Source organism: Quercus lobata, chromosome 11 (assembly GCF_001633185.2).
Source record: "Quercus lobata isolate SW786 chromosome 11, ValleyOak3.0 Primary Assembly, whole genome shotgun sequence".
NCBI classification, from domain to species: domain Eukaryota; kingdom Viridiplantae; phylum Streptophyta; class Magnoliopsida; order Fagales; family Fagaceae; genus Quercus; species Quercus lobata.
In genome coordinates, this window is record NC_044914.1 from 37,521,224 (window position 1) to 37,533,514 (window position 12,291).

The 12,291-nt window shown below is 37.5% G+C and overlaps 1 protein-coding gene across 1 annotated transcript; it reads right to left on the reverse strand.

The window, feature by feature from the left end:
• Positions 1 to 8,303: 8,303 nt before the first annotated feature.
• Positions 8,304 to 8,885, reverse strand: LOC115966807. The gene has a single exon (XM_031085961.1). It carries the CDS (start codon positions 8,883 to 8,885, stop codon positions 8,304 to 8,306), a length of 582 nt encoding a protein of 193 aa, XP_030941821.1.
• Positions 8,886 to 12,291: the final 3,406 nt, after the last annotated feature.

Consider the following 12,291-nt stretch of genomic DNA (forward strand, 5'->3'; position numbering starts at 1 on the left):
ATCATAGTTTTTTATTTATTTATTTTTTTTTTGTAATTAAAGCTAATTGAGCCAATTTTTCTTAATAAAAGCTTTGTTGTCTTTCTTTTTTAAAAAAAAAAAAAAAAAAAAAAATCTTCTCGTGCATCTCATCTCTCTCAATCTTTGGTTATTGCCAACACATATTTCATGCAGACATGCAATTAATAAATATGCCAAAATCACTGCAAAAATTAGGCCTTTTGTAGCGGCCAAAATCATTGAAAAAAAAAAAAAAAAAAACGCTGCAAGATCTTTGCTTTATGGTTTATATCTGTTATAGAGGTTTTTTTTTTTTTTTTTTTTTTTTTTTTTTTTTTTTTTGAGAAAGAGGTTTTGTTTTCGTGACTGCTATAATAGATTTTTTTTTTCTTTCTTTATTTTTTTTTTCCTAAATGTCCTTTTTTTATACTGAAAATTTTATCAAGTTTATAAAGAAAATTGTAAGATTTTGTATCTTTTAGTGGTCTACACTATCTACAATCAATATAAAAGAGTGTCTATAATATAGTAGTACAATACAAATAGCCTCCAATTCCTCACTAAGCTATTTAAGAAGTTCCTTGTGCGTGCCCTATGAAAAAAATAAAAATTAAAGCCCTTTATCAATTAATATTCTTAAATGTCTTTGAAAAAAAAAAAAAAAACTGGTAATGAATTGGAAAAGAAACTTCATTCTAGGAAAGTAGACCAAAATAGACCGAATGGGCCAAGTATACTGAAATGGACCAAAATGGGCCGAATGGATTATAGTAGACAAAAATGAACCGAATAGACCAAAGGGGACCGAAATAGAAGTAAGTGGACTGTAATGGACCGAATCAGGCCTAATTGGACAGAAGGGACTGAAATGGACCGAAATAGAATGAATTAGACCAATTCATTATTTTGTATTATCATTTATGTATTATTATCGAAAGCTCTTCTATTTTTTCCGTAAAGGTCAATACATTTCCATTCAACTTATTTTGAGGTTGAGACTTTCTAATCACAAAAATACTTAGGAATGTGATGAGATTTATGCACAAAAAAATTAACTCACCCGTAAACCTAGCACTAAAAAATGAATACTGAAATAGCAATGAACCCCAAATTGATATCAATGGAAAATGTTAATACGAATGAAAAAAATATTTTATAAGTAAAAGCCTCTAAACATGCTCTATGCACATGTCGAACCTCTATACCCAAAGGCCCATTGCCCACCCCTCAATCCAAACAGGCGAACACCCTTATCTCATTCCTTTCTAATTATTTGAATGAGATTTTTCCCTTTCGAAAACCTCCAGCCATTTTAAGTTTTGGCCAAGCACACAAATGCTCCCATGGGCAAAGGTGGGCTCAAAATAAATTTAGAGTAATATGGAAAGTCTGGATAAACATCTTCAATCTTTTAAAACTCCCATATATTTTTAAAGATATTTTGGGATAAAAGGATTTAATATTTTTCCGTATGTTTCTAAGAATTTAATTGGTCAAAGAAAAATCCATCATTGGACAGGAATTCAGGAAAATAGTAGGCTGAGTGGTAAACACTAAACACATGCTCGCTTCTCTCTTCTGTGTCTAACGTTTTCTTCTTCCTTTTATGCTTTCTTTAACTTAACATTCAAAGGAATTGATGAACGAGTTGTTGACAGTGGAGGAATTTTATAATTCAGATCCTCATCCAAAAGGGGGTCAACAAAAATCATATAAGACGGTGTTGGTTGTTTCTTCTAATGAATGAAATTAGACCAAACAAAGTCAAAGCAAGAAAATACACTAAACAAAGAACGGATTGAGAATTTTCTCAAAAAGAAAAAAAGAAAAAAATGAAAAAAATGAAAAAAGAACGAATTGAGAAACGTGTTTAAGAAAAAACGTATGTAATCTCTCAAAAGAAAAAAAAGAAAAAAAGAAAGAAAAAACGTATGTAATGATTATATATTTCTAGCTACTGAGAAGAAGCTAGTATGTCATACGATTGAGTGATGTGATGATGACGGTTTAATCACTTAATGTAATATACAATCTTTAGTAATATACTAATATTTTTCTTTGAAAGTGAATTATATTTTCTGGCCGAACTTTGAATTTTATTTATACTACTTTATAAGGGGTTTCTTTGGTTTGGCATCCTCGTTTTTTTTGGTTCAAAAATGCCTGTACATGATTATGTTTAAGTAAAAACAAAATTAAAGAACAATCCAATAAAAATACAACTCTAATTCCCACTAAAACATTGTTTAAAAAATAAGACCACTTTCCTGTTAATTTTCAAATTGCTTTATATACTTATAAATTAAATTCTCAAAATAAAAATTATATGTACTAGCATTTGAGCACGCGCTCATGCACGTACTCGGAGGCTTTTTTTTTTTTAGGTAAAAGTTAATAATTTGCATAAATTATAATTTGAAATTAACATATTTTCTAATCACAAATAAAATTTAGGGGTGTGAAGAGTGTTAAGCATCTGTGGTAGTTTTTTTTTTGGTTGTTGTTGTTGTTGTTGTTGTTAATGTTGTTGTTGTTGTTTTTGCCTTCCAAATTTGTAACCAAGTTGCCTCTTTTCAACGCTTGATTCAATGACAGTTATAAAGTTTTTATTACACATGTTTTGCCCAAGTTCTGACATATCTTGTGTTTTGCTTTACACTTAACTAATATAAGAACAAAAGATAACAATATCTGAATTTACACATGCTCATATATATATATATATATATATATATATATATATATTTAGCTTTAATAATCATTTGTGTAAGTGACCATATCATTGCTCTATTTCGTACTATTAATCACAGAATAAGTGAAGCTTTCCAGGCTTATATTTTTCAACAAGAGGACACTTTAACTAAAAACAACTTTTCACGCTTAGTCAATATAAGAATGAAATATAATTTGATTCGGTTAGCTGTAGGAGTGATGATGCAATTGCCACATCCCATACAGTTAACCACAGATTCGGTAGAACCATCTAGGTTTATAATCTCAACAAAATATACCATTAACTTCAAAAACCATACCTTAAGCAGAACTTAAAGAACCCTGCATATCACTGGACTTTTAGCTGATCCCAAAGAATGGTGGAGCACCCACCCATCCATGGTTCCATATAACTTTCCCTTTAGCAGTAGATTTAAGGAATTGTATGTGACATTCAGCTTATGAACTGATTATAGACTTACTTGCAAATGCTTTAAGTGATGTACCAGTGTTTCCCTTCTTTTAGATTACCATAATGAAGATCTTAACTGGACATCATAGCTAGACCGGTTACTAATTTACCTAAGGCCTGTGACTCAGGAAATCTAACACGTCCGAGGTTCTGTTTAGCATCTAATTAAATGTTTGGTAGTGCTAATTTACCCAAGGTAGATGGTCCGATGGACCAGACATAACCAAGATTCTGTTTAACACCTAGTAAGATAACAAGAGGTATTAATTTACCTTAGGTATGTAGCCCGAAGAGCCAGGCATGACCAAGGTTCTGTTTAACACTTAGTTAAATAATAAGAACTATTAATTTACTCAAAGTACGTGGTTTGAGGAGCCAGACATAACTAAAGTTCTATTTAATACTTAGAACAAACAATGAAGAATATCAATTTACCCAAGGTATATGGTCCGAGGAGCCAGGCATGACCAAGGTTCTGTTTGATACCCAAACCAATAGTGAGGAGTATTAATTTACCCAAGGTATGTGGCCCAAGGAGCTAGGCATGACTAATGTTCTGTTTAACACTTAGAAAAATGATATGAAATGTAACCCATGATATCATAGGCAAAAATATGGCAGAAAAGACTTTCATTAGTAATAATATCTTCGTAGGTTATTTACATTCCAGGAGCAGGGTACAACATTTTCATCTAGATCTTCTAGGTAATATGTGCCTATTCTAGCCACCAAGGTGATACGATATGACCCTTCCCGGTTGGGCCCTAACTTTCCCCATGCTGGGTTCTTTGCAGTTTCTAAAACCTTTCTTAATACCAAGTCTCCAGGCGCTAACGGCCTTAACCTCACATTTGAGTCATACCCTTACTTGAGCTTGTGTTGATAATACGCCAATTGAACCATGGTATTTTCTCTTCACTCTTCAATTAGATCTAAACTCTTTTCTAACAGCCCATCATTATTGCTCGGAGTGAAAGAGTTCATCCTCAGCGTTGGGAATCTGGTCTCTAGAGGAATTACAGCCTTGGCCCCATAAGTCATTAAAAAGGGTGTCTCCCTTATGAATCTACAAGGTGTAGTTCGATATGTCCACAAGACGTGTGGCAGCTTTTCCACCCATTTTCCCTTTGCATCATCCAACCTCTTCTTGAGTCCATTCACTATAACCTTATTGACAGTCTCGGCCTGGCCATTCCCCTATGGATAAGCCAGGGTGAAATACCTATTCGTAATGCCTAAGTCACAACAGTACCTCCTGAAAGTTTTGCTATCAAACTGAAGATCATTGTCTGAGATGAGGGTACGAGGGATTCCAAACCAAGTGACAATATTTTTCCAAACAAATCTTTTGGCATCCATATTCTTGATATTTTCCAGTGGCTCAGCTTCAACTCATTTGGTGAAGTAATCCATGCAGACCAGCAGCCATCTCTTATTCCCCATTGAGTAAAAGGCCAAGGGTTGGACAGAGGATCAATGACACTCCCTAGTTGATGAATGTTCAGGGCAAATATTTGGCATTGGTCATATTTCCTCACGTACTCTTGTGCTTCTTTCTGCATGTTCGGCCACCTATATCCCTGAGTGAGGGCTTTGTGAGACAAGGATCTGCCTCCTGTGTGGCTTCCACAAATCCCTTCATGTAACTCCTCTAGAAGTAGCTCTGATGCCTCAAGGTGTATGCATAGCAAATATGGCCCAGAAAAAGAGCGCTTGTACAACTTTTGGTCCTCGGATAGTCAAAATTGTCGAGCCTTTCTTCACACTTTGTCAGCCTCGAATTTCCCCTCAGGCAAGATATCCTCCTCAAGGAATAGCACAATAGAGTCTATCCAGCTAGGTCCTACCCTAATTTGATGAGTTTTTGATAACTCGAAGTAAGCTCTGCGCTGAGGAGGTTGCGAGAGTGGCTAGAGAATCAGCATGTGTGTTTTCGCTTCTAGGGATTTGTAGTAAGTTGAAAGACTTAAACTCTGATTGTAAGTGTCTAACCTGATTTAAATATTCTTGCATTCTCACATCCTTGGCCTCTAACTCTCCCTTTACCTGGCCTACAACCAACCTTGAATCTGAGTATATCTCCACTATTTTTCCTCCCATTTTCTAAACTATAGTCATCCTTACCAATAGAGCCTCATTGTTTGTGGGCAAGAAACCTAACTTTAAGGATTTTTCAATAATGATCTTATCAGGAGAAATTACAACTAGCCCCACTCTAGATCCTCTTTGATTTGCTGCACCATCAACGTATACCCTCCAAGATAAAGGTTCTTGCAAGGAAACCACGCCAACTGATTTTCCATCCATGTTCGACTTTCCTACCTCCTCTTCCAATGGGGATTCAGCAAACTCGGCCACCAAATTTGCGATGACCTGGCCCTCGATAGAGGTGCGAGGCATATACTTGATATCAAAAACTCCTAGGATCGTACCCCACTTGGCAATCCTTCCTATGTAATCAGCACTCCGAAGTGATGATTAAAGCAAAACTTGGGTTAAAACAATAACTTTGTGGGATTAGAAGCAGTGAGGGAGCTTAAATGTAGCATGCACCACTGCCAGAATGGCCTTTTCTAGTGGTAGGTAACAAACCTCGGCCTCATGTAGTGACTTGCTCACATAATAAACTAGCCTTTGTACTCCATAATCAACTCGTATCAGTATTAAGCTTACCATATGAGAGGCTACAGTAACATAAGCAAACAAAACTTCCTTCTTCTTGGGTCGGGACATAATAGGCGGCCGAGCAAGGTATTCCTTTAGTTACTGGAATGTCGAGGCACACTCCTCGGTCCACTCAAACCCTTTCCACTTATGCAACAACCGAAAGAAAGGCTTACATATGTCTGTCGATTGAGAGATGAATCAGTTTAGAGTAGTAGTCATCTTTGTCAACTTCTAAACCTCCTTGGGATTTTGAGGAGGTTGCAAGTCATTAATTGCTTTAATCTGATCAGGGTTGATTTCAATTCCATGATGAGTGACCATGTAGCCCAAAAACTTACCTAAGCCAATGCCAAAAGAACATGTGGAAGCATTGAGGCACAGTTTGTGCCTCTTTAGTATTTCAAAAATATTCCTGAGGTCTCCCACGTGCTCGGACACTACCTTACTCTTCACCACCATATCATCTATATAAACCTTAATATTTTTCCCAGTTGTGGCTTGAACATCCTGGTCATCATCCTATGATAGGTAGACCCTGCATTCTTCATTCTAAAGGGCATCACCTTGTAGTGGTAATTTCCAGTAGGAGTAATGAAAGCTATTTTCTCCTAATCACCCAAAGCCAATGGTATTTGATGGTACCTTTGAAAGGCATCTAAGAAGCTCATCCGAGGATGACCTACAGTTGCATTTACCAACTGATCAATTTGAGGCATAGGGAAGGGGTCTTTTGGGTAGGCCTTGTTCATATCTATGAAATCAACACATACTCACCACTTTCCACTCTTCTTCTTTACCACCATGGTATTGGCCAGCCACTCAGGGTAAAACACCTTTTTAATAGCCCCAACCTGCTTAAACTTGAGCACCTCCTCTTTGACAGCCTCAGAATGCTCTTTAGATGAACGCCGGGGTGGTTACTTTTTGGGGACAACCGCCGGGTTGACATTTAGATAATGACAAATGAGATTTGGATCCACTCTGGGATCTTCATAAGCACTCCATGCAAACACATCAATATTCTTCCTAAGGAACACCATTAGCTCTTTCTTCTCTTGAGGAGGCAACTGAACTCCGACCTGAAAAAATTTCTCCTTATCATTACTAATAACAACCTTTTCTAGCTCCTTGATAATAGCTTAATTTTGCACATTTATATCATTATTTGAAAGTATTATCATACTTATTTTGAGTTAATTCATGCATTTTATAAGTGGTTTTGGAATAATGCTAAATAATCAATTTTGTACTTAATTGAATTTTAATGCATAAATTTGTCTTTTGTAGGATAATGAAATTAAATAAGTGGATTTGTGCAAAAAAGAAAGCTAATGGATTTTAATTTTACAAGGGCCATGATGAAGTCAAAGAAGGCCAATCCAATTAAATTCAAGTCCAATTGGAGCAAGGAATCAAAGGAAATTTGCACCTAATCCAAGTCCAATTCGGATTAGAATTCCAGCCTGTGCACTAGTTAGTATTTGGAGTATAACTTTCAGCTCCAATGTCCAATTGAGATGATTCAAGTTGGGATGGAAAGATAACTTAATGGGCTACAACGTTGTAGTTTATGAAAAGTCCGAATTCTGAAGTTAAATGGGCCAAAAACGTCAGTTAAATGAAGCCTAAAAACCTGGGATTTCTTCCAAACGGGAATTCAACTTGTAATAGGATTCCTTGACCTATTTATAGGCTCTTTAGGGAAAATTCAGGGAAGAGCTACTGTAGAACATAATTTAGGTTTTCTTAAAGTTTCTTTACAGTTTTTAAAGTTTTATTTGTGTTATAGCTTGCTAGAAGCCTTGCTAAGGTAAGGGGTGAAACCCAACCATTTATTGGTATGTTCTTAGCAATTATTTATTTGTTTTAATGATTATTTTTTTATTTATTTTTAATGTTTTTGATTGTTTTATTTATCTAGAAAAGTGTTTAGTTTTGTATAATCCTTTGATTTATAGTAGACTCCAGGCACGTTAAATGCTTAGTATTCTCTACGAACTAATTTACTAGCTTTGTTTTGCCAAAAATTAATCAATTGCATGAAACTACCTTAGAAAATTAATTCTTGAGTTTTTATTGTTAAATCATCCGACTAAAATCATCCTTTGTATGAATTTTAGTTGAGTTATAAAATAAATATTGTTAAGACTACCAATAGATGTGTTGTGAGTGGATCCCTAAACCTTAGCGCCTTAATATATTGTTATTTTCACTCAATTTAAATTACTTTCACTAAACTATTAAAATCTCTTCAATTAAACTTTATTATTTTAGTTTTATTCTCTTGTGGTTTGCTAATCAATTCCCTTTTCCTTGTGGATTCGATCTCGGACTTACCGAGTTATTACTTCGCGACAATCCTACACTTGGGAGCATTATTTAAGTCATAGCACTCCTCATAACTTGCCCCTTCTAACACCACATCCATAAATGACATTGGGATCCTTGATTGCTATAAGCCTGCTTGAGTAGAGGCTGAGGACTTATCTTCAGGTTGATGCATAATTGCAGCTACTAAGCACTGCTTAGCCACGGACTGGCTCCCAACTAGCTCCTCAACTTGGTCCCCGGACGAATATTTCACTTTCAAATGCAGAGTGGAAGAAACGGCCCCTAGGGCATGAAGCGAGGGTCCTGCTACAATGGTCGTGTAGGGAGAATAAGCATTCATCACAATGAAGTCCACCTCTACCACTTCTAAACCTGCTTGCACAGGTAGTCTAATCTGGCCTCTCGGAATAACAACTTTCCCATCAAATCCTAACAAAGGTGGATCATAAGCTATCAAATCCTTAAGTTTCAAGTTTAGCCCTTTGTACAAATCAGGGTACATAATCTCTGTCCTGTTGCCTTGATCCACCAACACCCTCTTCATATACCCCCCTATCTTGAGGGTGACCGCTAAGGCATCATCATATGGCTGTATGGTTCCAACCTTATCCTCATCTAAGAAACTCAACATTGGTCGGATCTCCATCCTAGCCCTTTTCGGCTCAGGGTTAGAGTCCTCGGTAGGTGGCCGAACTACAGACATCACCCTAGAGGGGTGAGAACTAGTTCTCCCTAGAGCAGCGAAGATGACATTAATTGTGCCTAAAGGGGCTCTCGAAGAAGCATATCTCTGAGATCCCAATCTTGTTAGGTCCCCTGCCCACTAGGCTGATACAAAAATTGCTTTAACTTCCCTTCTTTGACTTGCTGCTCTAGATGACTCCGCAAAGTTCTACAATCTTCTGTGATGTGCCCTCACTCTTGGTGGTATTGACAATGAAGGCTCTAGTTGTGCTTCATAAGGTCTCCCCTATCTTATTTGGCCATTTAAAGTATGGCTCATACTTAATTTTTTCGAAGACTTGATGCACTGGCTCATGGAACACCATGCTGACCACCTGAGTAGCAGTAAACCTAGATTACCCAGCAAAGTCTCTTCGAGGCCGGTTATTGTTGTATCGGTTTGACCTGAAATCCATCCTATCTTGAGGGATAACCTTAGCCTTCCCTTTCCCTTGCTATTGGTCTTCCTCGACCCGTTTATACTCGTCAATACGGTCCATGAGCTGACGTATACTCCTTACAGGCTTCTTGGTCAAGGACTTTCTCAAATCATGCTCGGCAGGTAGGCCGACCTTGAAAGTCCTAATGGCCACATCATCAAAGTCTCCATCTATCTCATTGAACATCTCCCAGTATCTGTATGAGTACATTTTTAGGGTCTCCCCTTCTTGCATGGTCATAGATAACAGGGAGTCTAAAGGCTGAGGAACCCTACTGCAAGTAATAAAGTGAGATCAGAATGCTCGGGTGAGCTCCTTAAAAGAATCAATAGAACCTGCTCCCAGGCCATCAAACCACATCATTGCCACATGCCCCAAATTGGACGGGAATACCTTGCACATCAAGGCCTCATTGTTGGAGTGTACAACCATTCTTTGGTTGAAGTGGCTCACATGCTCTACAGGGTCTGTCTGACCATTAGACATGGTGAATGTTGGCTAAGTAAACCACTGAGGAAGTCTTCCTCCTTCAATTCTACGTGTGAAAGGTGATTTGAAAATTTGGTTTAATGCTCTACTTATAGCGTCGTTTCCTAGGCCTTTGCAAGACAAACTCTTATTTCTGCGCTCATAAGGGTTGTCATCATCACATGAGAAAGACTCATTGGGGGGAGTCCTTGACTTGGGCCTGTAACTGCCATATTTATCATCATCAAAAGAAAAGTCAATATTGGAAGGAGTTTGTCTTCGCCGTTCGCGGCGCAACTTCCTTTTCAAACAATCAATCTCCAGTTGCATGGTTCGGGCATTCTCCTCATGAGAGATGTGGCTCCCACTTTGAGACTGGCTCCTGCTAGTATGGGTGGTTTGCACACTAACTTCCCAGTCCCTTACTCGCTCAAGATTGAGAAAATGATCTTGACGTTGGGACCCCACAGATTCCTCCCGATTCGGATCTGAACCTACCATAATTGAACGTTGAACTCACTATCACATAAGAAATTCCCACAGACGGCGCCAATTATAAGGTCACAATTTGGTTCCTAAGCCCAAAAGGTAAAAGGATCTAGACCCAAAGAGCCTAATACAATGAATTTGTAGAGAGTGGGTTAGAAAACTAGGCTCTAATGAGTTGGGTAACAATTATAATGGATCTAGATGACAAGAAAGGAAAGATAGACTGGTTTTATCCAAAGAAAATCGTCCTCGGTACAATCCGAGGAGATCATTTCTTGTATATATCTCTTTTAAACTTGGCTATAAGTCTAGTTCTTGTTCCTATAATGTTTTTCTCTTAATTCCTGATCCCTTTCCCTCAGGGTCTTTTTTCTATTTTATACTATCTTCTTTCTTTCATCTCCACCCTCCACATGTAGATTAGATCGCTGTTGTTGATCCTTATTCCATTAGCACCTTCTTGAAATCTTTGAGAGTAGCTGTAAGGCTGAAAATTACTGTTCAGGTATCACTTCCTCATTAATGTGGCCAAAGAGTTAGCTACAAAGCATTCAATGCAGTGGTAGTAGCTTCCTCTTAGATATTTCATGGCTTCCCTCTGTCCTGTGCTTTCATGATGCGTATTCTTATCAATAGAATCTCTTGGAACGTTGTCTTGGATGGCAGACCACACCTTCAGACCTCTGCTTTGCTAAGCCAAGGAGGCATTCCTCCTTGGACCACTTTCTTGGACTCTTATGACCAAACCCCACCTCTTCATTCACTAACACAGACTCCCACGATAGCATTTACCCGTCCTCGGACTTCTAGCTATCCTCGGATTGGAACCCCAACCCAACATATATATAGATATATACTACTGGGCCTATCACACCTACAAAAGTTATGATTCAAAATCTAAGAAAGAGAATGAAATATATGGTAAAATGTTAGGACATATGTGTTTCACTTGTTAGGAACATATGTCACTACTTTATGTAATTGGCTTATCCTTTGACAAAATACACTTTACTTGTATTTGGGTAAATTTAGGATGTATTTAAATACTTCAAGAAACCATGTTTCAAGATCAAGTGTTGAAGCCTTCAAGTCTGTCCAAGAAAACAAGCTGATAGTGCAAATTCATTAAAGCTCGATAGCTGGCTCAACAGCTGCATCTATCGAGCTTAAGAAAGCTGTTCAAAGCCCGGTGTGCTCAACACCTTCTCGACAGCTGCTCGACACCTCCTATCTGTCAAGGTTTAAGAATTTCAGAATTCTGATATGATTTTCTTGAGATCTGTGAATATGTATTTGATCTTTCTTTTCTCCTAACCCTAGACATATAAAAGGATTGTTTTAAGGGCCGTCAAATTGTTCACAAGTTACACAAGCATTGAGCAAAATCTGTTAAAGCAAATTTTGATTGGAGACGAAGTTCTTGCCCTAGTTCATCTCTTTCTCTTGAAGAAGTTGCTGTATATGTGCACTGTAGGGTTTTGTGACCAAGCATCTTCTTGATCTTCATCGGGTGGATGAACTGAAGAACTTTGCAACCAACAATCTTCTTAGTTGGTGATTGAAGTCGCGTATTGGGATCCGCGCAATTGGTTAGTCACGTACTTGGGAGTCATGCATCAGAAAGGGGAATTGTCACTACAGAACAAGTCCAATTGGGTATTGGGGTAAGGGTTCAACTGTAGGTTGGTAAGGTACTTGAGATTCCTTTACTTGTAACCACTTGTTGTGATCATAGTGGAGTTTCGGGAGTGGTGACCTGAAAATCACCCGGTGGGGTTTTTACCGTTAGGTTTTTCCCATTCGTAAACAAATCACCGTGTTATTTAATATCTGCTGCATAATTAGTTTATTGGTGATTTTTTTGTGCTACCACGCGTTTGTATGATAAATTGATTAATTAATAACATGACTAATTAATTAATTAATTTCTATCACAAAGGGCCATTCAATTTGTGGCCTATCAAGTGGTATCAGAGCAGGCACACTTTG